The following is a 27,011-nucleotide window of genomic DNA, read 5'->3' as shown; positions in this document are numbered from 1 at the left end:
TTAAACTTATTTGCCCAAAGTTTTAAAGTTAGGACACTTTATTCTTCAATCACAGTCCACACGGAAAGCAGGTTATACAATGCCAGTGCACGTTTTTATTACAATGAAGAGGGAAGTTAATGAGTGACAATTACTACAGTTTCATAGATGCTTTTGCAGATGCAATAAGCCAGCTGAGGATCAAAGGTTGCACAGAGAGACCCGAATAAACGTGACAGACGAGGCACAGCACAACGGCTGCCGCGGTGGTCCGGGGGAGTGACTGAGTTCTGCTTCCCTCCCGTCCCTGGGTCAGAGCCTTACAGGCACCCCCCAGCTGCAGGTGAGCAGGCAGGTCTGTACCGAGCCCCACCGAGCATCTCACCCACAGAAAACTCAGTGAAGATTATTGCAGTGAGAGGCTTAAATAGCTCACGAGCAAGAAATCTGATTTGGGCCAATAGCTACTAAACCAGTGCTGTCGTCTTCAGCTTTACAACTAAAAAAATAGTAATTTGCCAGAAGTGGGCACTCCTGCCCTCCAGATTCAACCCTGTTTGATTCTTCCACAGACTTGCTCTCTGGGTTTTGTCAGAAATCCCTATTTGAGCCTGGGAAAGATATTGGCAGAGGACAGAAATTCTCTTTGCAAACGCTTCATCAGCTGAAGCAATCTCCTTTTCTCATCTTTACTATGCTCAGACATCGTAAGGCCTTATAACATCATCACGTACTTTTCAGAAAGGCATTCCACTCTTGTGAAAGGTTTTTCTTTTAAATCTGCCATTAAAAACACTAAAATGTGGCACTAGCTTGAGATTAACTAGCTTGAGAAAGAAAAACGGGACTGATTAAAACAAGGTATTTAAAAAAAAACCAGCAAACCCACAACCCTTTTTCTTATTTAAAACAGGAAAACTAGGTTTTAAGATACTACAAAGTTCAAGAGTACAAAAATATGTACCTTTTAGAAATACCCAAGCCTACAATCATATAAAATAAGTATCAACTTAATATAAAAATCTTCATAAAAATATGGCCACCTATATTTAACCAAGTCCTCAAACCTGTCCTACGCTGATATAAAGGCCTTGCTGAGAAGTTTAGTTATGTCTAAGCAGCTATTTTATAGATTAACTTTGTAATAGGTAAAACCAAGATTAAATACTGCTGTTGTTAGAGAAATTCCAGCTTGAGAAGGGACGAGAACATCAGGGGTCACAGGATAATGGTTGCCTCATGCCACATTATGGCAAAGGCCTAACTGCAGAAAATTAATATGAAAGTAAATAGTATTTCCGCATCCCAAAGAGCAGCTTGAAATAATTGCACAAGGTCCTTGCATTTAAATGTTATAAAGCTTTATATCTGTGCTCAAACTTCCAGGGTGCCGCCTCACTCCTGTGCCAAGTGCCGGCACAAGACACCTTGCCACCAACTTCACGTTAGAGAGGAGACAGCGTGCTTTTGTCGGCCCTTACAGGAGGTGAAGCACGGCTAACTTATTGATAGAGGATAAAAACCAGTCTACCAGGTCTGATACGTTATGTGGCCAAGAAGGGCATGTACAGCCAATAAATAGAAAAATAGAAGGTATTATACTTTTTTTTCAAACTATGTAGTGTTCGTAAAACAGTAGTAGCACAACTCTAAGCTCTACATTTGAGTTTCCATCCCAACTAGCTTTGCTGAACTTTAAAAAAATACATACATAACCCGTAGGATTTGAAAAACAAAACACTGTCGTTGTTGGCTTTGTTTGTTCTGAAAAAACTTGTGGTCCCAAATTAGTCCTTCTGCATTTTTAACAGCTGCAGGTGGACATCTCCGGTACAGAACATCAGCTTTTTGCGAGCATCAAATCCTCTTTAAATTTGTAAATGGTACAAAGGTTTTTTGCAGAGGCTTTTGAAACTGCAGTGTGCTTTCTCTGGAGGTACTGAACAACGTGGTATGTATTCAAAGGAGAAATTAAATGCTTTGAAAGAAAACCCCAAAAGATCTAAAGAACTGCTTATGCCAATGTACCGCGAAAAACGTGAAAGCTAAACCTGCATGGCACGTTAGGATAAGGTCACTGACTTGCTAAAGCCCGCGTTTCTTTTGAAAGCAGGCATGGCCCATGAGAAGGTCAGCAAGCAGAGTCCTTACTCGCTGTTAAAGGCTTCCCCCGTCCCCAAAGACACTGAACATTCACGAAGCCCGTGGGTTTCAGTGGGCTTTATGAAAAAGCATCAGCTTTTACGGGGACAAGTGGATCAGACGTGGATCCCAGGTCCTGGGAAAAGTGAGTGCATCAAAAGATACTCTGATATCTTGTTTAAAAAACATGTCCTTACAGTAAAGTCTGTGTCTGCTTTGCTACAACTAAATTCTGATCCCACTTAGTCTATCGGGCTTTGGCTGCAGATTTCGAAGGAGGCCGGGATCTTTCCTTTAGGGGCTCGTGCTGAGATTTTCAAAGACAGACACCCAGCTCCCCTTCATCCAGTCAATACACATGGTGAGAAAAACAACCAGCATGACATTTGCTATCTTTTTTTTCCCTTTAAGCAGCTTTCATTGAGTACCTGACTCACTGGAGGCATAGCTGTATTATTCCTAAGGCTCATTTCTAGCCTAATCCTCAAATTGTGTTTAGCACAGGCAGGTCCCTGTTTCTCAACTGGGACTGTATTTGCTGACAAACCCCAGGTATCAGGACACTGAATTGCAGAGTAAAAGTCCTATGGGAGCAGACAGCGTCTGCTCAGTAAACTATGTGTTTGGGTACAGTAGCACAGGGGATAACAACTATGGTGCAGTAGCATTGACTGTTGGGTTTTGTTCGCTTTCCTCTGGCAGAAAATGCATTTTGAGAAGATCTTGTTCTTCTTTCAGCCCCTCTGAGACCGTGCATTGTTCTTCACAAGGGTGTTACCAGAATTCTAGGACTCTCCTTTGAATTCCTAATGCCAGTGGTTGGTTGCCCGTTCCTGAAACTGAAAGCAAGTAAAAGACTGAAAAGTTAGAGAACATTTTACAGGGTGTTATCAGACACTTCTCCCTCCTAATTAGCACCGCTAAAATAACCATGTCACTAATACAAACATCAGAACAAAATCCGAGTGTTCTGTAAAATAAACGTGCCTTTCCAGACGGCAGAAGCGGTGCAGCTTGGAACTTGGAACAGCAGAACAACACTTGGAACCTGAATGTAATTCAGTGACTGTAATTCAGTTACTTCAGTCTGTTTATGCAAGAAGCCTGCGAAGGGGATCTTCACAGATTTGTGGATTGCATCTGGTTTGACTCCAGGATTTCTAGCTACGGTTTGTCAACTGCAAAGCTGAAAAGCCATAGGTCAGACATATGAGAAGTCCCTAATTGTGCTAAAGAGCAGTATGCCCTTCTCAAGAAACCCGGCCCGAGAAGTCTTCTTATTCTGGAAGCATAATATCATCTCCTTATAGAGACCAGGAATGAGGACATGCAATTCCAGCTTCTTCAAGAGCTAATTCTTACAGAATTTGCTTCTTATAGAGCAAATTCTGTTCCAGCACCAATTCTCTCTAAGCTGGATGGAAGCTACGCAGCTGCAATTTGCCTGATTCTGTTTCCCTCTGCTGCTCCCAAGAGCTTTCCTCCCACGATAGGAACTCGCAAACGCTCGCCGTCTCCACCGCACCAGCACTATAATGTACGTGCACGGATTTCAGCGGAGATGTTTGCTCAGGGTACCCTAAATAGCAACGGCGGTGGGGCAAGAGAACCTTTGCTGCTTATAGCTGAACAAAATAAACCAGGAGAAAAGCTGTCCTGGCGTGTCTCTAGCCTCCCAAATGCAACAGGCTAGAATATTGAAATCCTGTGTTTAATCTGGAGTAGTGCCTAATGAACATACACCAAGAGTGAAGTGTTTTGTAATGTAAATCATCCCACAAAATGAATAGTTTAAATGAAGAATTAAGGTGAGTGGATGGTGTCAAAGGATGGAAAGTGTTGGCAGATAATGAAGCAACAGTCTCAGGGTAATGTGAAGGTCAGCCTTGATTTGCGAGTGCCCACTTTCACCTGTCTCAGGTTCAGAGATTCTGCAGAAACTGCATAATGTCAATGTCTGTCAAATTAACAACCCAAGGAAAGAAATAACCTAAAGGGCACTTTGAAAGCTGTGATGTTTTGCAGTGGATCTGCTGAAACACGTTTACTGATTGTGAAAAGGGACTATGCAGAAAGAGGTCCTGAATTCCTGTGAAGCACGGGGTGAATGACAGCCGCCTTACCATTTCACCTTCAGCATTTGCTCAAAGCTCTCAGGCAGAGAATTGCCGTAGCTCTCCGGGAGAAACAGGGTGAGGATCCCGATCAGCACAGTCAGGCTCCCCATCAGGATATATGGTAGGAATCTGTCGTAGGCACCTGGCAGAACACAGGACATGACAACAGTACTTAACATCCACAATCAATGAACTCGTGTAAAATTTATATTCCAGACATCGCTGTAACACAGAATTAGTTTGGAATAGTCTTCATAAATACCAAAGGTGAAGCCAAAACTGAGTTACATCTGTCATCTGCCAGCAAACAAAGGGATTTTTCAATTTTAAAGCTACAATATGTGCTCTGGGATGGTTAACGCCTATCTATCATCAATTTCATGCCATCCCGCGTGTTTATGTAGTGGCTAATAGGGGGGTTTTGTACATTTTCAACTGGGATAGCCAACATCTTTGCAAGGTAGCAGCTCTGGTGGGATCACTGCTGGAGTCTTCAGTACTCCACTGTCATCTGGAGCCAAATCCTCAGTTAAATAATTCAATGTGAGGGAATAAAAATGCTCATAAGCAATAAAAATGTGCATAAGCATTCATCAGCCACCTGGGATTGTGCATCCTGCCGATTTTGTGCAAGAGAAGGGAAAAGACTGACGGCAGCTGAACAGACCAGTTTCAGACTAACGGGCCATTAACGGGGGAATCCTTAAATACCTTCCTCGTTGCAAGGGCTTCCCATGACAGACAAGAGGCTCTGACCTTGGTCTACTCTGAATATTATTTTGGCCTAGAAGGCAGCGGCCCCTGCCAGCAGCCTGAAGGTAGTGCACAAATGTCTGGGCAAGAATGCAAGATCTTCAAATCACAATAGCACAGCAATGAAAAGGGCTTTCAGGAAAGGGATTAGGTAGGGAGTAAAGTACTTAAGGTAAAGTACTAAACTGGACTTGACAGCTTTATTTTTTGGTTGGCATAGAGCAGTATGCTTTATAACATATGGAAGAAACTAGGGCTAAAGTGAAGACCCCTGGGTGTTTCACACAGAGCCAAAGTTTGTGATTTGGTCTCTTCTGTGTTCATGAGCTGGATGAACTGCAAGGTCCTAATTTAGCTGTAGCAAATAGCAGCAGCTGACGAGTTTCTCTAAAAACCTCCTAAAATACAGGAAACTATTCTGATGACTGGAACAAGATTTTTTAAAGGTTGAGCCTACGGAAACCTGGGAGAAAAAAAAAAAACAGTAGTAAAAAACTTTATCCTGTCTACATCTCTCTATTCCTGTTACCTGTGCTGCAACGGAGACTGAAGACCCTAAGGAGCATCACAGTCCTGCTGCCCCTTCTACTTTACATTTGCACTGTATGAGTATGAAATAAAGACATGTATTTTCATCATTTTTAGTACAGTGTGTTACAGTCACACGGGAATGTAACTGTGAGACAACACAGGTGAGCTGCAGGTCTCCTCTGCCCTTTCCTGGCACGGTGAAGCAGCATTAACCCGTTAGCAGTACACCAGTGATGCTCCAGAGTCAGGAGGCACGCTTGTTTTGCATCAAAGGTCTCAGCAGAAAGCAAAATTTGTTAGCTGCAGGGGATTGCTGGATTGGGTCCAGTCATGGCAGAAGGAAATAAATCATGTGCGAGTGAAAAACAGGAGATTGAGCACTGGACTGAGCAGGTACTTCCACCCTTAATCCCCTCTCTGTCACCCTTTCCTGCCTGCAGCATGAGGATCACTGCTGTGTACCTTTTAAATTAAAAAAAAATAAAAATCAATTAGTATTTGCACAGCGCTCAGAACGTGATGGTAATAAGTGTCAAAAAAAAAAAAAGCCTATGAGGAAATCAGTAATTCCACTTACAGACCAAGGCACGAACAATAAGAAAAAGCAAAATGAGCCCCAAGGTGCCTGGCTTATAACCCCCCAAAAAAAGGTCACTTCACAAAGGTCACAATTAAATACACACTTATGCTGCTTAATCTGCATGGGTTTTCCCATGGATTGCTTTAGAGAGCACAAATTCAGGGGATGTTTGGATGCCTGCCGGGTTCATCTGCTCCTGACATACCTGTCTCGGGATGCGCATGAAGAGTACAAGGCAATGAGCTTCCTCCTGGTGCTTACTTGCTGGATTGCTTCTTGTCACACTCTGCTGGGAAACTAACTGGCGTCCCAGGGGGTAATGCCCATTGCCAAGATGTGACCCATTATCAGCCCAACCACTCCGCTCGCCCCGTTTATAAACACTATCTTTGTCTTGGACCGGCTCGGACCCGCTCCGGTGCCGTACAAACGGTCCTTGGCCTCAATAAGGGACAGAAGTGCCTTATTCTTCTGTGAAACCCAAAGAGCTCTGCTTTATATCTACAGTGTTTGACAGAGAACTTAGACCCAACGTGAGAGAAGGGACTTAATAAATGAAGGGGCTTAAAGCTGAGCCCGCACTGCAGAAGCTCCCGTAACGTTTCTGGGCAGTTGTGTAGCCGCAAGGCAAGAAACAAAAGATGTCTCACCCAGGTAAACGAAGTAAGGAGCAATGATGCTGCCCAGCCTGGAAGCCGTGGAAGTAGCTCCGACCGCCATGTTTCGCACTAGCGTTGGGTACAGCTCCACGTTGTAGACGTAAAGCATTGAAAACGCAGCCGTGATGCCAAATTTTCCAAGCATCACCAGGCCAACAGACAGGACGTTTAAATCTGGAGGAGAAAAAAAAATAAAATCAAGGCAAATAAACAACACCCTGTGCTTATTACTTGTGTTCCTTCTACATCCCAAAGATTATATCGCTGTTTTTTTCCTAGTGGTCATGAGTTTGGGTTGTTTTTGTTTAAATTATACCATGTATTAGCCCCATACTTAGATGACTCAGCTCCAAACTTAACCTGAGCATCTACATTATGCTCAGGGGGATTTTTGTACTTCCCAGATTTTGGTCCTCTCCCAGTAAAACAACATTCTTGAAATGGAACAAAATTCTGGATTACACAAGAACGAAGCACGAGCGTAAATCCGCCCCTTTTTTCACAAAAACCTGCGGAGATTTTCACACAGCAAAATCTGGAAGACTTGCAGGGATTTCTTGCCTCTGTGCACAACCAGATAAATCACGGTACATTTTTGGCTCTCATTTTACAAGCTGGTTCCCCTGGACTATAAAAAGCTCAGTAATTTGACACAATAAATGAGAGCCGTGCATGACTCAGCATACACATATACCTATAAAAAAACCCACAGGTGCAGGTGATCAGCACAAACTTGTGGTTTCCAGTAATTTTACAGAACTATTAGAGAGCACCATAAAATATTTCTAACATTTTATATACTTAAGTCATGTATTGAGTCTTGTACCTGCCGGAACCAGCTGAATGAAGAGGATAACGCCTCCCCCTAAAAACAAGGTGCCAGATAAGGAGTAGCGCCGAGGGAAGGAGCGGAGGAGAAGCCAGGCAATCACGTAAGCTGGAACTTCAATAACAGCCGAGAGGAAACAGTTGATGTAGGCATTTCCGTGCCAGTTTGGAGTGCTGAGGGACAGGCCAAAGTAACCAACTGATGTGAAAAACCTGAGGAAAGCAACAAAACCAAATGATTCCAGGTGGTCTCCGAGCGCCTCCAGTGCTGCCTCAGATGTCGTTACAAAAATAGGATGTCGCAACGCATCGCCACAGGCATTGTGGCTTAAAAAAAAAAAAATCTCAGTGGCAACCCCATCTTTCTAATTCTGTCATCCCTTCCAGTGATCATATCCACAGCGGCTTGAAGAGACCTCTGATTGCTCTGGCCTTCCTGCAATACACTATACCGGGTAAAAGGCTTTGTGGAAGTCGTTCACAAAGGCTTTTCACTGCAATGGACTCATTAACGGCACAAGGAAATAACTCTTGAAAGGTTCCCATGCCAACTATGTTCCTACTTGTAGCCAACTCCAGTGACAGGATCTCCCACCCTCAGCAGTTCCGTGACATCTTATTTAATCTTCATGAGAGAGCTGGATGTTCGGGTTTCAAATCTCAAGAGTGCCCCACTATGGCACCAGTGTGCTAGCCAGTTCCTTTCTGCTGGGGGAAATAAGTACAGAAAAGGGTCCCGGTTTGTCTATATGGTATTATCGGGTCCTCATTCCTTGCGGCTGCCCAGGCAGGGACCAGGCTCTCACTGAGACGGGCACTGCACAGAAACAGAACAAAAACGCTGGCCATGGGTCTGGTTCTTGTTATGTTACTGAGTTGCTGCCTCTGCTTCAAGAAGGACATTTCTCTTCAAACAGAGATTATAGAGGTGGGAGCTTCATAAAAAAAAAAACCAAACACCAAAAAACAAACAAAAGCAACAAAATTTAAAATACATAAGTTATTACATATCGTTTCCTAACTATTTTACATCTGAGTCGAGGCTACTGTCTCCATACTCTTGTGTATTAAAGCAGTGCGGGTGCAAGGCCGTTGAGGGCCATGTACTGGCCAAGGACCACGTATAGATGGGCTCCGAGGCTGAGATTTATTATCTAAAACTGTGGCTTGTGCCCTCAAATCAAAAACTGTTCTATTGCCTGGGTACTTTAGGAATACACATTTCCTTACCACAAAAGTAATGACATAATAGTAATAGTTGCAATGTTTCGGGTTCGAAATAGGTCCAGAAGGATAGCCTTCTGCTGCTGCTGAGGCTTCGAATCCTCCATCTGAAGGAAAAAGGAAAACAAAACCAAAAAAATTCCCACACACCTAAGAGCAAACCAACCTCTGCACACGCACAAGTTTGGGCAGTTATGAAGTTACGACTATCGGGGATAACTAGCCAGCCCAAGGGCCACTTCTGCACCAGGGAAGGCGGTCCTTAGTTGTACTCCTGGTAGTTTCCAGCTTTTTGTTAAAAAAAAAAAAAAAGTAGCACCGAGACCACCGCACCGTGCTGACTAATTAAAAAGGAGTATCAGCCAACAAGAAAGACGCATTAACATTTCCTTAAGGATCTAACACAGTACTTCCAGGAGTAACCTCGTTATCAAAAGCATTTTTCTGTGCACTGTGACTCATCTCTCTTCTGGTTCAACCTTCACAAACGATGTGAAATAAATGCAGAAAATCACCCAGTTTTGCTGCCTGCCTGCCGGCACCCTGCCAGAGAGGGGGACGGATGCCAGACCTGGGTGTGGTGGCCAGGGCGCATCATGGAGGCATCCAGCACCCCAGATCGGAGACGGAGGGTCCAGTTTGAGGCTTGGAGCACAGGAATGTTCTGGATGGCGTGAGGGTGCCCTCCTGCCTGCTCCGAGAGCCCTCGCCGGGGCAAAACCAGCGCCCGTGGCCAGGCTTCCCCTCAAGCCCAAAGAGTGAACCACCCTGGCCCTCCCTATGGGGCTAGCCAGGAGTTTTTCTTTCATAGGAAGAGGGGATCGTTTCTGAAGAGTATCTTTCTAACAACATTTGAAAAATACTTCCAACGGAGGACTTCACATGCAAACATCATCCTCAGGCTTTTGCGGCCAGACGTTTTGCACACAAGCTTCCCACGAAGTGAATGAAGGACAGCTGAGCTGACGCTTGGTCTCAAAAATACGCAGCAGCAATGAAAAGCGAACTCACGTGCTGGAGCCTGAAAAAGTCACGTACGAAAGACATCCGAACTCTGGCTGTGAAGTAAGGGAAGTGGTTTTCCATGGTTTCTGTAGGATGAGCTGCCTATACCTGGAACGTGCACCTCAGTTTACACCAGAACATATGCTTGGAAACGAGATCTTCTGCAGCTCAGCCAAAATGTAAGCGTGACATTCAACAGATGGATCCTGCCCCCAGGAGGCGCAGCACGCAGCATCTCTCTCCTACAGATACTGCAAAGGAGCGCGCGGTGCTTTGCTTTCTGCTCTATCAGGAGGCATAAAACGCAGGTGCTAGCATAACGCAATAAAGTAAGATCTGACGTACGGACACGCGGTCATTGCTGACGCAAGGCTGGAAGCGGTGCTCGTTTCTTTGCACAAGAAAAATGGATGTGCCTCTTCAGCAGGGCTTGCTGGGGGACTAGGTTTGTGCTACGCTTTCTCCTTAATACAGGAAAAACGCAGGCCTGAACAAGAGCTTAACGTTCTTCACTGCCTTTGCTACCGTCGTGGTTTTCAAGTGCCCTTGTAGCACTCGGGTGCTTTGGCTGGTTTGTGCAACCCGAGGAGTCCCTCAGGGCTCCGTGCAGCCCTGGCACACGTGGGTGCCTGTTTAGGGTCCCCTGCACAGCCGCCTCCCGTGAAGGGCTGCTGTTAAACTGCAAATCACTAATGTCGCACCAAGTTGAAATGGGGACAAACGCGTCTTCCTTAGGTCTTCTCAGTGCCCAAAGGATGAAGCAATCTGGGTCACCCTTGCTCTGAAAACCACAACCAACCACTGCTGAGGAAGAGAATTTTACTGTGAAAAAATCCCAAACAACTAACCCCCCGCCTCTGGCTTCTCATTTTGTACTCACTAACCCAGCACTTACCTCACACCAACAGTCACTGCCAGCCTCTAAGAGCTGCTGGTGCAAAGTGTTTCTCTGCTGGCATTTCCCAACAAGTCAACTGGCCAAAGTGGGGAAACTGCCGGCGAGGTGAAGTACCAGGCCATGTGAAACGTACCTCCGCGGTGTTGAAAAGCACGTCTGGGGGTGTAATGCCATTTATTTTCGCAGCCTTTTGGATAATAACTTCTGCCTCCTTGTATCTTCCCTGGGAGATCAGCCACCGAGGGGATTCAGGAATGATCCTGCAATAAGTTTTAGAATAAATGACTCGACGTTTTCACAAAAGTAAAATGTTATTAAGAACACATGTATCGTTTTTAAGAGTTATGCTCTCCTCTCATAGATTGCTTGCAGCGGAAGACAGTCAGCACAGAAGCATGTGGGCAATGTAATTCATGGATTTGTCCCACTGGGATCAGTGGAAGAATTCAAATATATGGGATGTGTTTATTCTCGTGCTGAAGTAGATGCACGCTTGGGCCCTTGTCCTGGGCGGTTGTTTTTTAAGGAATAACTGATGCCCACAAGAAGAAAACAGATGTGACCAGACAGGCAGCAGAGATGAGGGTAGCTTAACCAGCGTCGAGCAAAAATATTCTTAGGAAACTGCACGCGATGTGGAAATGCTTTAAATAAGCACGAGGTATATTTAAAGGCTCTGTGTGACAGGAATCTTATATACAAACCTCACAATTTTACCACAGCTCTGAGGCAGGCTCTCCCAGGCAGAGGACAGTGGCAGTGTCCCCTTGCAGAGTTGATGACATTTTCTAATCAATTCCAGGCACGTGTTGAGTGAATTAACACCAAACACAGGACAGAAATATCTCACCTTTCCTTAACTAAATCCTTTGATCTAAACAGATGCTACCTTCCTCCCTTTGACCAGCAGCATTTTTATCTCTCCTTGGGAAAAAAGCAGGTCAGACACTCCTTTTCTGATGAACTCCCTGCAGGACTGACCCAAAGCCATGTCAACTGGTTCGAGCGTCAGATGATTTATATTGGATTGTTCAACCACTAACGTGACTTTCTGTGACGTGAGCTGCCTCCACTGCTCTTCTTTGTGGGCAAGCTGAGGAACACAAGACTGCAGAGACGATGCTGGCAACCTTCTGGAGAGTTTGGAAGAGGAACGAATAAAAGAGTAACCACGTCATGGAGCAGTGGGATGTGCAAGTCACATCGCCTGGGGAACCAGTGGGTCCAGATGCCCAAATGCCAGCTAATACCAACCTGCCTCAGCACAGCTTTGCCAGTGTACCTTGATCCCCATCACCACCACATTAGCCCCAGACTGGAAGTGCCACCCGTGGAAGTTTTTGGTGAGCTTTACGATGTATGGTCTTGAAAAGCATGGAAAGTCCCACCAAATACATTTCAAAGCAGGACTCTGAAGCCGTGCCTTGGGAACAAATTTAATGTGCCTCATGGTGCCTGTTCTGTAGCAGATACCTGGGAGGCTTCCACCCAAAACCACCCTCCCCAAGGAGCAGCTGCTTGATGCAGAGGGAAATGCTGCTGTATTGAAGGAGTTTGAAGCATTTCAAGTTAAATAAGCAAATTAACCCTTAAACAGAATCAGACTATCTTTAACGGTTGGACAGTTGGACTTGATGATCCTAGAGGTCCTTTCCAACCTAAATGATTCTATGATTTTAAAGTCAAACAATAGCAGAGGTGGAGCTAAAAACCATTTTAAAGGTTTGGTTTGAAGGATGAGATTAAAAAAACCCCAAACCAAAACCATCAGCAGAGACTTCTGACAAGACTGAGATCTGCAGGAGGTCTTTTAGACTATAGAAGAGTGGGTCTAAATGACTTAGTTGTGATAAAGACATTAATCTCAGCGGTACAACTGTTTCAAGATAATAGGAGGAAAGGAGTTCCCCAGATAAGACTAATATGAAAGGAAGGAACTCTTTTTGTTGTAAATTATCCTTATTTTAAGAGTCTAAGTGATAACCTTGCCTTTCCCTTCCTATTTTCTAAACAGCTATCTCTTCAGAAAACAAGAGATGACCAAGGCAGCAACGGAACAAAGTTATCTGCCCTTCTTCAATGCTTCTGTCCAGCTGAAAAGAGCAGGGAGTTCTCCTAAGCTGTTCTGTCAGTCCCCCAGGGCAGAGCATCCATGGGCAAGTGAGGGTGCGCCCAGATGCCCACCCGTGCATTAGAGCAGGGGTAGGTGAGTGCAACGGAAAGACGAGAGAAAACATGGGCTCAGCCACTAAGAAGACAGCGTGGGATGGCTCGGAGGGGCAAGCTAAGGAAGAGCCAGCCTTTGGCTTAGCCAGAGTTACTATGGGCTGAAGGAGCTCACAAATCAAAGTCCTGCTCCAGCAGCCAAAGCAAAGCCTGGCAGAGCCCACAGCTCCCGGCATGCAGCGCCTGTGGGAGAGGGCTGGCCAGGCGAGCGCTGCCAGCATGAACTGCTTAATGACACGGAGTGCAATAACCTGCTGCGTGCCAAATGAGCGGGCTGAGCCTTTCACTGAGGTTTTAGTGCCAATCAGCAGGTGAATGAGCATTTACAAACGGGTTAAAGTAAAAAGCAAGGGAGAAAAGTTAGAGTGAATCAGCCAGCGGTACTACAGGGGTAAACCTAGAGGTGGTTAACCGTGTCAGAGTTAGGAGTCAAATACAGAATTCCCAAGCTGCTCTGGGAAGCTGGTGAAAAAGTGGGTTCAAGCACACAGCCAGCACCACCGAGGCTCTGCACGTAGTTAACTTGACTTAAAACCGGTAAAAAAACCCCAAACAAAAAATCCCCCCAACTCCCGCCTCAAGGCAAAGCCTCCTCACATGGCAAAGAGGAAAAAAAAAAAAAAACCCAAGCAGAGAAACGGGACGCCCCGACACTCTGCCATTACCCAGCACCCGGGGCGGGAGAGCATCAGGTGGGGAGGGGAGGTGGGGAGCGCGGCCTCGCGGCGCGGGGGCACTCACCACCAGAGCGGGATGCAGAACAGCCCCGGGACAGTGAGCGCCAGCAGCAGCATCCGCCAGTCTCTGATGAAGTAAGCAAACAGTGGCAGCAACATGTAGCCAATTGCAAAAAATATGCAAACTCCTAATGTAGAGAATATAATACGAACTGATTTGCCAAGAATTTCTGTTCCTGTTTAAAACAAGGGAGGTTGGATTAGCATTTTAACTCTTTCTTTTCAATCATGACTAAATACTTTACTGCATTTACAAAAAAATAAGCTAAACAATCTTAGAAAAGAGCGGTTTCTCTTATCGTACTTAAAGAGACACTGTCAAGGAACAATGGTCCAAGAGATGATCATCATCACACTGCTATTAATCTGGTGGGAGGTTCCTCCAGATTTTTTTGTGCATCTCCCCTGGGGCTGCCACTGAAGCACCCGTGAGACCAGCACCATTTGGGCTCTTCCCGTGCCCCAGCAGTCCGGCAGAATCTGGTACAAAACCATTTTCAATGCTAAACGTAGTTGTAACAGCAACATTTATGCAGCTTCTATGTTATTACCATCAGTATTTGCTCACAGATCTAGCAGAGGATTCAGAGACCCACAGTTCAGTGAGTTCTCCTCTATTACAAAGGCTGGCAGAGTAAAAGAGAAACAGAAAAGTGGCCTTTTAACGAAGTCTTCTTGTCGACATCTGCCGGGAGTTTACATGAGTTGGGAACAGAAAATGAAGGCTACCATGTGGAAACACACAGTGAAACACGAACCCTCTGTGCTTTCCTCCAAGGACACGAAGATGAAGGAATCCCAGTACCGGCTGATGGAGCGCCCAGTGCGGCTCCCACCCGCGGTCAGAGGTGCGTGTAAAGGCATGAAGCCGCCGCGGTACCAGCAGTACCGCAGGCACGGGACCGAGCCTGCTGATCAGCTAGTGCATACCCACAAACAGGCTGAGCTTCGAGCGAAAGAGTTCGTGTCACATTTTTGGTCCTCTGTGTCAGCCTAGGAACGTGCACCCGGACAGTTAAAGCAGCTCGGCTGACGGGCAGTAACTCGGATGGATGTTTAAAGCCCAAATGATGCTTGGCGCTGCAGTACTTCCCACAGCAGTGAGTCCCATACGTTCCAACTGCATTCAACAGCTCATAATGCCCTCTCCTCATGGGAAGGACTGAGCAGAGAGGATTTCGGTTATCTCCATCACCCTCATTTCCAAAATACTGAGCTCCGTGACTGTACACTAACACCCCAGTCAAACTATTGAACTGGAAGACTTGTGAGGAACCGGGGGAGCTTCCCTCCTCCCTGGTCCTTCTCCCTGCCTGGCAAATCTGCTTCTGTCTGACCCAGCAGTTTGTGGGATGGCAGAGAAGACCTGGGCTGCCGTGCTTCCCACACCAGCGACAGCAGCGGTCACCCGCAGCATGGCACGGACCCACCCGGTACAGAAAAGCTGCTGGGATTATCCGGGACCTTCAGATGAAGGAGCAACTTCTGTTTGCTTTGATTAATGCATTGTCTGAGACAGATAAAGGCAGGCATGGGGAATGGCTGGCAGACTTTCAGGAGCCTTCCTGACGTGCTCAGCTAGGACATAGCCTGCTCCCCCGCTTAGCTCGCCTGGGATATAAGGTGTGGTTCGTTGCTCAGCACTTCTGGAGGACAGCGGGTCTGTGGACGGCAGACTGACACAGGATGGAAGGATGTACATTTACAGTGAGGTGGGAACAAATCTCTCATTTATTTTTTGGAACAGAAGGCTGTAGGACACAACCTAGGGGTGTCCCCTACAAGGGAAGATCCCATCTTCTAATAACGCTACTGCACCAGTAGCCAGGCAGCAGTCACTGAGAGCATCCTACAACCAATGCTCAGCCTAGTACCATCCTAATATCTAGTAATAAAAATTGAGACTGTTGTAAGCCTTCAAGAGCACCTGATTTCTTTTCCAATAAAATACCTAGCCACTGCTTAATAAAATCCACGGACGCCCTCAGGTCCACCTCACTTCTCACTGAGCTCTCAGCCCTGGGTCTACCGAGCTCTCCTCTCCATCAGGAGCCCCACAAGTGCCACAACTCCCACAGTTTGGTCTGGACTCGGTTAAAAAGCAAATGACACTGAGCAAGCAGGAGGGTGTCAGGAAGTTTGGAGAGTGTATGTTGGTTAGGTAACGTGGTAAGACCTCCAACATTTAAGCGGCTGACAGCTCACTTAGGAAGCTAATGTCTAAGTTTAATGTCTAAGATTAATGCCACCCTTAGTAACAGCCTCAAGGGTGCCGGGGGAACGGCCAGCACAGTGAGCGCCCAGGGCACCTGCCTCTCCACTCCCAGGGAGTCATCGCTGCTGCAACAACGCTACAGAAGACAGAATGGCAGGAGAGAGAACACAAGGGGTGAAGTGCCCTCTAACTGCAGCCGTGCAACCAAACAAACCTGACGTTGCTTCAGGAGACCCGGTCCTACCCCTCAGCAGTGGGGATGTTTGGCCAGTGGGGTGCTCTGGATGCCCCCATGGCTGTGCCCATGCCAAACGCTGAGGCAGCATCCCGATCTGCAGCCGGCACTGCCCCACGTTCCTGGGGGAGCTGCGGAGCTAAACTCCTGCCTGATCACATCCCACACCCCCATCAGAGATCCTCGTGCTACCCAAATCCCACGTGCTTCCGAGAGGATTCTGAGCCAAGCCAGTGCTCCTGACCCAGCGCGGTACCTCCCAGCCTTCCCACGGTGGGCGTTCGCTCCGGCTCCATCAGCTCCGCACAAGAGTTAACTACCAGGTCGGAGGGAGCAGTGGCGATGGCAATGGCAAGGGATCTCCCTGCTGACAGCCTGACCTACGTAATCCTCCCTCTGCCACTCGCAGCAGTGACTCATGGCATCATGTCCCCTGTGTCCCCTCCATAGCACAGATTTCATATCATGCTCTATTTTTTTCCCCCATTAAAGCCTCATGGGGTAGGAAAAAACGAGCATTAACTGTTATTATACGGTTTTAATTTAGACTAGCTCATGTTACGATCTACAAATTGTAATTCTGACACCACTGGCTTGAAAGCTGACATAAACGTACACATGCATATTTTAAAGACAGCTCTTGCAAATCCCAGCTCCTTCTCAAGACCTGCGTCAGTCACCCCAGTAATTCACCCGTGCAGTTGCCTTTCCTGAAAACCCCCTGGCTAGCGAGAGACTCTGCAGGGTCCCCTTCCCCACAGGGTACCCCTTTCCCCACAGGGTCCCCCCTTCCTTCCCCACGGGGTCCCCAGGCAGCGACTGGAGCTGTGCAGCCTCCCCATGGCCACTGGCTCTTTCTTCCTACGCTCCCTGGAGAAAACAAACCAAACCTTGGCCTCTAAAATTAGGGACTTCATCATTAACCTTGGCATGGAAACTGGTGACTTTATGGCTAAGGGGGCTCTGACACCCACCCAGCTCCTCCGCTCCGGTCCCCCCACGCATTGGCTTTGCCTGGAAATGCTAGTTTGCTCCAAGGCTCTGCACCCCGGTATGCACCGACCCCTCTGCAAAGGAGGGGAGGGGCAGGGAGGAACCCGAATGCCTTCTCTGTCTCAGACCTGCTGCTTCTGATAACAACCCCTGAACGCTTCTCAGAACCTCTTCTCCAAAGAGGAGGGAAACGAATGTTTATTTAGAGGTTGCCTGCTCTCATCTTTTTCTTGAAACCCGTAGAAAGTGTAGGTTTGACGAATCCAAGAGCAAAAAAAATGAAGTCATACTGGCCTAAATTAGGAATTGTACCAGTGAGGATTTACCGCTGATTAAATGATGCGGGTTCAGAGGAAAATAAAATAAATAACAGTACATTAAGCAAGCATTTAATCTAATGCAGACATATTCATACCTAGTATGAAGGCCACCACGTAGTTAGAGATCTGTCCCATCCCCACTATGAGAAAGAGCACTGTGAACATCTCCCAGCTGGTAGAGAAGATCTGCAGGAAGCTGAAGCCAGTCTGCACGGCCATCGTCAAGAAAAGGATGTTCTTCCTGCCAAACCTTTTGCAAAAGATAAAGCGAGGTTATTATTGAAATGGCATTTATTTACGGAGCAGGGCTAAGTAAGAGAGCACAAGGGAGCACGAATATCCAACCTCAAGTGATGCAGCTTAAAACAACTGAAGTTTCAGGCATTTAAAAAAATTTTATCATTTTCATAAACACTAAAAAAAACCCACCACAGTAAGTAACATTTCCAAGACCCAGGAAATAAACCGAGAAGAAAAATTAAGAGCAGAAACTTCAGGGAGCCATTAGACAGGGACTAAAGAGATGAGACAGCAAGAGAGACACCCGAAGATTGCAAGCCACGCAGCCTACGGGCATCTACGCATTGCAACGCCGGTACACTGCGAACCTGTTAAACAGCTTTATCAACTGGTTTCAGCCTCTCTGAGCTGCCATACGTAGCACACCCTTTCTCTCACCCACTTGTCTGCATTAGAAGTACGTAGCATTTTCTTATGGGAAGGTAAGAGCACGCTTACGTACGGGTTTGCGCACCCACGTGCTGACCCGGGGCACGCTGCCCTCCGCGCGGCTGCGGCGTGGGCTGCATCGCCGGCTGCCTGCAGCAGCCCTTGGCTTAGGAAAGGTTTCTGCAGCAGTGCAGGGGACACGGCTCGGGGACAGGCTCAGAACATACCCCTTTACTGCCAAACCGGTAAAAAAAAATAAAATAAAAATTCACTGGATAGCTCATGCTAGGAGGTGACCCGGCCGTCGGGCAGGCTGACCGCCAGGGCACGCACACTTTCTTAGATGTTCCCAGTGGGCACATGGCCCCAGCGGGATTTAGTGATTTAGGGATTATCTCATCTCCCTTTCAAACAGTAACACCGACTGACTTCTGCACCGGGGGTAGGAGTCAGGAGACTAAACTCAGATCACATGGAATTTAACGGTGGAGGCTTTAGGATTCAGACTCCCATGGAGTTTTGAAACCCCTCTGCTAAACACCCAGAGAAGTGCTGAAACTGTTATGAATTCCTCACTAACAGGCAGCAGTGGAAGCAGTATTTGTGACCCTGCCATAATGAGAAGGAAAAAAAAGGCTAAGGGACGTATAAGGAGGGAAGCAGAGACTCACAGAAGGAGCACATATTATGCGCTTGTCATTTGTAAGGCCAGAACGTCAATACGGCCGAGATAATTGTCAAATGCCTGTAATTTTTTCCCGATGTTTTGCATCTCCTTAGATGGTATGACATGACTGCTACCCATCTACAGGTTGTCTCTTCATCTTCCTCTTGAATATGCTTACTTCATTTCCAGCAAACCACCTCTTCTATGCAGAGCTTCCAAAGGACAAGTTTTTATCCTGCGGCTCTAAGAATGGACTGTCAGTTAATGTGTGACAAAGAACAACATCTTTTAAACTACAAAAAGGGCCAGATAAAGAGACAAACGCAGTCGTGAAGTGAAAACCACCACATGAATCTGCAAAGCAGCTGCATGAGCTCCGTGTGGAGATCAGTCGTTGGTCTCCTGAAGTGCCCAAGAGGCAGGAGTCCTGTGCCTGGGGTAGATCAAGGTTGGGATTTTTGAAGAAGCCAGGCCAGTTACCTCATTTTGATCAAACCTCCGAGAATTGGAAGTTTAACTCCTTTACGCCTCTTAAAAACAAACGCACCAGCCGTGACACCAGGTCTGACCTGCCCTGCGCACGGGTGTTACCTGTCTGAGAGCTGCCCCGAGACGAAGGAGCCGATGAGGACCCCCACGAAGAAGAGGGAGGTGGTCAGCGGGGCTTTCCAGTCGTCCTCACACACCAGGTTCCACTGCAAGAGAAGGGCCCGCGCTCAGACACAGCCGCAACGCTGCGTCGAGCCTCATCCAGGCGCAGGGGCTACTGCCGGAGGCACGCACATTTCCGTGTGATTTCATCTAGTTTCCCCACACCCGCATTTCCACCCATCGCTGGCACCAGCGCAGCTTTCACAGCGAAGGTCACTGCCAGAACGCCCTGCTTAAAGCACAAAAACCCAGGCAAAACTCTTACCTCCCCAGGCAAGCCCCTTCAGGCCAAAACAGCAGCCGTCTGATGGGACCCCATCACCTCTGAAGTGGGCGAGCGGCCAGCAATGCCAAACCTGATGGGCAGTCAGTGCATGCAGCCTGGGGGCTGCCCTGGCTCTGCTTCCAGCACAATCTCCCCACCACATGCCTGTCAGGCCCCCCAACACCCAGGACCTGGGCCCCCACGGCCCGAGACGCTCCCCAGCAGAAAAGCAGAGCGATGGAGACGGGTGGGAGACTCTCCCATCCCTGGCTGGGGACGGTTTCAAGTTTACCTGATCTCTTCCAGCACAAAAACTGCTGCATTTCTAATTTCTGGGTTCAACAAGACATATGCAAGAAGATGCACAGAATAAAATCACTTCTCCTATGCTGACGTTGTTTCGAAGTTCCTTTCCATCCCTACAACCTACAGCGCTGACTCACTGCCCGTCGCTCAGCCTCACGACCAGACCCAGCTGGGACTGGAGGCTTAGGACAGGAGCCAGCGTGGAAACTTCCACCTAAAGCCACTTGTAACCCCAGACAAGGTTTAGAAAAATAAAAACAGCATCACGAGTCTCCGTCCACTGAAGTTACAGCTGAGCGTGTTTCTGCCACGGCTTGCTCCCATCCCAGTGACTAATCTCCCGGTTAAGGGATGCCTGCCAGGAGTGCTTATGGATAGACTTCAAACCCGTCAGTCTCAGATTAGATAATTCTACCAGAAAAATAAGCTAATTAGACCACAGATCAAAGTATAGCATAATTTTAATAACTAGCCATGCTATCAGAGAGTGGGGACATCGCCCACACCAGCCTGTGCCCGGGGAACGGATGGGCTGAGCGGTCTCGGCAAGTGGCGGCCAAGCCCAGGCAAAGGCAGGGGTGGTGGAGCAGAAACCTCCCCTCTGGGCTGCTCAGTCTCCTCAGCTCAGCTACAGGCAACAAAAAGGAGCAATTCTTGCATTACAAAGAGACCCAGATGCCATCTGACAGCACTGCCAGTCCTGCCAAAACCAAACCTAGCAGCTGATGGCTCAGCGGCTGGGCTTCGTTTCCGTTGCTGCTGCAGAAGAAGAAGCAGAAGTAAACCCCAAAGCAAGGGGGGATGTGGCGTGGTACGACACAGTTTGCTCTGAACTATAGTTTAGGAAAGAGAAGCAATCAATGCCTATTTCTAAACAGAGTGAAGGGACGCTGCCAGCGGTGGGGAGCCGGGTACCTCTGCCCTTCTGCCCAGCTTGTGAAGTAACGCCAGCTACGGGACAAAAAGATGAATTGAGCTTCAAAACGCAGCTCACGCCTCTTCCCGAGAAACAGACAGTCTTTAACACGGGAATATGGAGATTTGAAGACTGAAACACCCGTCCAATACTTAAATCTGATCAATAACAAAAAGAAACCTACGGCAGCCGTTTCTGTAAAGTATTTTCTCCTCCCTGCCGGGAAGGGAGAGGTGGCGAGGTGTGGGCCCATCTGGGCACGCACCTGTGCTTTTCTTCGCTGTGCTTGCTATGGTGGATGGGAGCGTGTGGGTCAGCCCGGCTCCGATATGTTCAAGGATGCTAGTCCTGAAAAATACGTATAAGGATCCATTTGACGCATCAAAGAAAACTGAGATTTCTGTAAAGAACCTAGTGCAAATCACGCACCATATTTAAAACGAAGCGAAATTCAGCATCAGGAAACATGGCGTTAAAGGCAAGAGTTTCTTTACGAAGTGCAAGCAGGGAAGAAGGAAAGGCAGCAGAGGGGCTGCTTCTGCAAGCGGTGGGAGCTGTGGGAGCTCCACGGCAGCCGGGCTCGCCGGGGCCCCACACCACGGAGGCGTTTTCACACAGCCTCCTGCACCTCCCTCTCCCCTCTCCGGGAAAGCTGGTGACTAACGAGGTGGCACAATTTGCAGCCGATACAGCCCCTTATTAACCGTCTGGGTGCTGAGCACCCCGCTCTGGGGCTGCCAGCGCAGTGCCTGCTCCCGGACCTTCAGACTTCAGTCCCTTGAGGTTAAGGGTCAGCGCTTCTAAAATGCCTCCACTGTGCCAAAGGCACTTTGGCTGCAAAATAAATCCAGCTAAATAATAACTTGCCCATGAAACCGAGTTGCTTCCTGTGGTGCCAAATGCCTCCTACCCAGCTGTTTGCTCTACCTTTTCGATGACTTACTGCACAGACAGCAAAAATTCATTACACAGCGCTGAGTCTTTAAACTCCAGTGGGAGCTGGCTGGCTGGAGAGGGGTCGGCGTCTACAGAAACTCGCTGTATTTGACCACAAAACACACAAACACATCAAATCCACCCGACTCCAAGTATACCTGAAGCTGCTGAGTGAAAAACACTGCCTCTTTTAGATGCAATACCACACACAGCACGTGGGACCTGGGCGATGATCTATGCAGCCCTATTCTATAGGAACACATCGCCTTCTACCAAAACGCCAGCCTCCCCTCCCCAAAGGCTCAGGCGGAGGCTCAAGCCCTAGTGCTGCCCAGCGGTCAAGCAGGCGTCGACATGGTAAGATTTCACGCGTGCTTGAATTCATAGGGCTTTAAGGTGTTCATTGCACACTGACTCCTCTCAAGCGGTACTTGGGGGAAAAAATGAAACTTAACTTATTTGACCTCTTCCTCAGAGGCTGCATCTATCACAGCCGGCTCCGAGCACACCGCGGGCACGGGAGCTACACCCCGGCCACAGCTAACCTACCTACAGCTACAACTTCCTCCTGTGCTGTCTGTAATGGAATGATTATTCATTAACTAGAAAATAAGTAATTCTGTAATGTACCTGGCTAAGCACACTGGAGAGCAAAGTTCATGTAAGCTTCCAGGCAAGTGCTTTGAACGCTAGGAGTAAGAGCTGCTCAAGAACACTGTTAAATCACTTTATTACCATCAAATCCCTCCAACCCTTTCCCACAAGCTCCCAGCTACAGCTCCTGGAAGAGCCAGTTCTGTCAGGCACTACCAGCAGGAATGCTATGGATGGAGAAGCTTTCTGAAAAACTGCTGCAGAAGGTGCCTGGGCTGCCCAAAGTGACCCTGCCGCCGGAGTTCTCAACCAGAAATCACTAATTAACCGTCCTGAGTATCAGCCCGTTCACATCAGAGAAGAACACGCTAGCAGAGCCTCATGTAAATGGCCGAGGCCATAAACCAGGGGAAGTCCAACCTTGTTTCTAAGAGTAAATCTGAAGACAAACAGCTCAAGAGGTATTTAAAAAAATCTTCAGCAGCAGGGTGAGCATCACCCTCCGTGCTGCTCCCCTGGGCACCAAGTCCAGCCACGAGACCAGCTCCGCTCAGCGCACGAGTGATGAGCACAGACACCTCCACGCCCAAGCACAGGGCAGGCTACCAGGTTTGGGTAGGGCTGCTCGCTGCTGCTGGAAAAAGCCATAAGGGAACAGAAAAATCCTTCAGACGCCTTCAAACCACAGCAGTTCATCTCCAGCTTCTCACCTCTGCCAGTCCCAAAAGCTGCTGGTTTCTGCCTTCCCTGGGAAGTCAGCGCCAGGGCAGGGACAGGGGGGCTGAGCAGGGTGACACAGGTGAGAAGCCCCAGCACAGCCTCCAGCACTCACTCTGCCCTTCGCAGGGGTCTTGCGGTGGTGCCTGGGGTATGTGCCATGCCCTGGTAGTGGCGAGCAGCCCAGCGAGCGTGGCCCCAGGGAGCGGTGCTGGAAGGCAACCTGGCTCAAGGGAATTAACTGGATGCTAACGCCTCGCTCCGGAGAGCAAAACCGGTGCTTGTGCTTGAACCTCTAATTACGGTCAGATCTCAGCACCATTATCCAGAATTGAAGCAGAAGTAGGTTAAGTTCCATACCCAAAAACACCCCAACATAACAAAAATACATATGTTAACATTTAGATTAATTTCAAAGCACAGATGGTAGAAAGCAGGATGGGGTGGCGAGAGAAAAACAGCCCCTCTTTGGAGCCATGACCTGCTAAATTGGCTCAAGCCCCCTTGTGCAAGCACAGGTGGCACCGGCCCGGTGCAGCGGCCACCTGGTTAGGCAGAAAACAAGGTTTATGTTGGGACAACTCAAGGAGCTGCAGCAGATGGGGAGGCTGCACCCCGGTGCCTGCCAGGGTGCCTGGCTGAGCCCCACAAAGCAAAAGGAAGCCCTGGAGCCTCCTCGACTCACCCAGACCACACCTAATCCCACACTTGCTCATCATTAACACTTACAGACTCACTCTTATCACCCTGGCCTGATGATCACCTTTTTCACCTGTGCTGGAAACACGTTCACTTTTCTGCCATCACCTCCATTTTAAGACCAAGCAGATGACTGAGTTTGGGATCCTCTGCTCCCAGGCTTTAGCATGTCCTCACAGACCAAGTAACGCTGGTGCTGAGCCGGCATCTCCCAGCCTGCTCCCTTCCAGCAGCAATAATAATTGGACTTGATACAACTGCACAAATAAAATAAAACCTCCAGTGTTTAATCCTGTACCATCAAGTTTTGTTCCTCAACTGAGTTCTTGAACTGAAGAGTTTTTTTGGTGGAGATTTCCTGATGGCATGTCCTGGCTTGTCCTTCCTAATATGGAGCAAAATGTTGGGTACAAAAATAATCATCTCAAGTTTAACTGAGCTGCTTCTTCTCAGGGTTTCATCAGTGCCTGTTTTCCTTGTTTTAAAAACCAAATTCTATATTTTTTCCAAATGTCCATGACGACTTTAAAACAAAACAAGTATCCTCTTCCATCTGGCTTACAGATGGGAACCTGGCACTTGACTTCCATCTCTGAATGTGCTATTGCCTCCCTGGCGTGCCCCAGGCCCCGTGGCAAACCCCACTGCTGCATCCCACCCAATCTGGCACGGAAGGCTCTTGACTGGCATCTGCCAACACAAGTTGTTTGCTGCTCGTTGAGGAAGAACAGGATTTCTCCTCCTTTTGCTTCATTTACCATCTCCCTCAGAGCAACTGCTAACTCCAAACCACAGATTACGAGTTCATGGCTGCCCTGGGATAATCCAGCCTCCTGGCAGCGATCGCTGTGCCACAGCCTGTGCCGGCGGTGGCTACCAGGTGCCTGCCACACGGCCGTGCCAGCCCAGGGTTACAGCCGGGCACGGCTGCGTGCAGCATGTGGGCTGCAGCCGGTCTGCCGCTACAGCTCACCCGCGGCCAGGAGCAGGACGAGCTTCCCAAGCACACCCTGCCTTGATTTGGTGCCGTGAGGGTTCCCCAGCAACCGAACGCGACTGCCAGCACAAATGGCAAGAGCCACGCGTGCACAGGGGTGTCACGAGCGCTGATGGGCTTTGTGTCAGGCACGCAAGAGGCTGGCATTCCCCTGCCCACATCCTGCCCTCCCCTAGCCTGGAGCTGCTCCCCGCTTACCTCCCTCCCCACATGCTTCAGCGCGGCTGAGCCCATGTCTGCACATCCCTGGCACAGACCCTGGCCGTGTCCCTGTGTCCCAGACCCTGGCCCTGCCCCCTCATCCCCAGGGCACAGACGCTGGCCCTGCCCCCCGGTCCCCTGTGACCCAGACCCTGGCTGTGCCCCTTCATCCCCAGGGCACAGACCCTGGTCGTGCCCCCCCGCCCCGTCCCCTGCGACCCAGACCCTGGCCGTGCCCCCTCATCCCCAGGGCACAGACCCACAGCCACATGCCTCTCGGTCAGGACCTTCCCTGTCCGTGCCCCTATGCAACAACCTTTGGTGGCAGATGCTGCTGCTGAGTCACGGGGACCCGAGAGGAGGGCCGGGGACCCGAGAGGAGGGCCGGGGACCCGCTCCCCACCACGCCATGCACCCCGAGCACAAGCGGGGCATCCCGCAGCTACCCGGGCTGCGCTGCTTGGCCACATGACAGCGGTGCCGCCAGCTGCCAAACCCAAACACCGGTGGCACGAGGATGAGCCCGTTATTCCTTTACTCCACTAACACAACACAAAAGAGCAGCAGCACCCCTGCAGCTTTAGGGGAATTGTGTTTTCCTGCTCTACCAGAGCTCCGTGCTCCCCGCTGGTGCAGACAGACAGAGCGTCCATGTGGCGACACCGCAGCACAGCCAGAAAACCAAACAAGCGCTTAGTGGCCCATCACCATTGATGTTCCCACAAGACACCCTGTAGAAATGATGCCATCGTACAGTCTTAAAACCGAGCTGGCAGCTTGGCCGCAACCCCGGGGGCCGGGCTCATGCCCGATTCCGTGAGCCGGCAACGCCGCAGATTGCGGGCAGCTCCCGCGACACCTGCCTCGCACCAACTCCCCTAACCCAGCGCCGACGGCCACCAACGCCACCGGCGTGGCTGGCAGTGCTGGCACGGGGCGCGGGGCCCAGCAAGGGCCCGCCGCCGCTCTAAACCCAGCCAGGCTGATGGAGAGCATCGACGTCCCCATCCACAGCGAGACCGGGAACAAGAGATTCCATCGGATGGAAAGTTTACCGGCGCGGTCAGCGTGCCGGCAGAAGGAAACTACCGGCCTTCTATTTTCAGCCTTTGCCTCCCCGTCCACAGAAAAATGCTCTCCAAACAAAACAAGCTGAAGTTTCAATAGCAAACGCAGCCGAGATAATAAGGACGGGCGGCTTCTCCGGGGGCCGTTCACCCCACGTACCCTCTCCCCGTAGCATCGCGTCCACCGGACCCATTCCCACAGGTACTGGAGCCGCTGGTCGCGGCTCCCCCTGTTCATCCCCCTCCCCAAGGGCAGGGCGACCCTTCCCAAGGCAGAACGACCCCCTCCCCCAAAAGCGGAACGACCCTCCTAAGGCAGAACGACCCCGCCCCCGAGCCCTGGCACAGCCCTGCCGGGCACAGCCTCCCCCGGGGGGCACCGACTCGGGGCCGGGGGTGGGGGGAAGGGATGCCTCGTCGCCCCCGCACCTCGGTGACGATGGTGGAGCGGTAGACATCGCGGCTGTACTCCCAGCCGTCCAGGCACGGCTCCAGCTCCACCGAGCCCAGCTCCACGTCGGAGCCGGGCCGCAGCCCCAGCGCCGAGAAGTTGGCGAGGGCGGCCAGGCGGTAGCGGCGGCAGCGGCTCGGCGCCGCCCGCCCGTCCCGCAGCTCCAGCGGGATGCTGGCGTTGCGCCACTCGCCGCTCAGGTTGGCCCCGCGGGGCACGGCGCACCGGTGCTCGGGGGTGCCGGCCAGGAAGACGGCCGACATCCCGTTGAAGCCGTTGGGGACGATGCTGGCGCTGAGGAGGAAGAAGACGAGGCGCTGGAAGCGGCCCCACTCGCCCAGGAAGGCGGTGGCCGCATCGTAGTCGCGCATGGCGGGGTGCGGATCTCCCGCGGCGCCCCGCGGACGCTCCCGCGCGCCGGCCCCGCCCCGCC

At 49.5% G+C, this 27,011-nt stretch overlaps 1 protein-coding gene across 1 annotated transcript; it reads right to left on the bottom strand.

Annotated features, from left to right (window-relative positions):
* Positions 1-24: 24 nt before the first annotated feature.
* SLC22A4 (solute carrier family 22 member 4) lies at positions 25-27,011 on the bottom strand. Its single transcript, XM_075102960.1, has 10 exons — positions 26,557-27,011; positions 19,370-19,473; positions 17,538-17,692; positions 13,684-13,855; positions 10,850-10,976; positions 8,820-8,920; positions 7,588-7,802; positions 6,753-6,935; positions 4,245-4,380; positions 25-2,960 (listed from the first exon to the last, which is right to left on the bottom strand). Exons 1-10 carry the CDS (start codon positions 26,947-26,949, stop codon positions 2,885-2,887), a joined length of 1,662 nt encoding a protein of 553 aa, XP_074959061.1. The 5' UTR covers positions 26,950-27,011; the 3' UTR covers positions 25-2,884.

This window comes from Phalacrocorax aristotelis, chromosome 8 (assembly GCF_949628215.1).
Source record: "Phalacrocorax aristotelis chromosome 8, bGulAri2.1, whole genome shotgun sequence".
NCBI lineage: Eukaryota > Metazoa > Chordata > Aves > Suliformes > Phalacrocoracidae > Phalacrocorax > Phalacrocorax aristotelis.
This window is presented reverse-complemented; position numbering and strand designations above follow the sequence as displayed.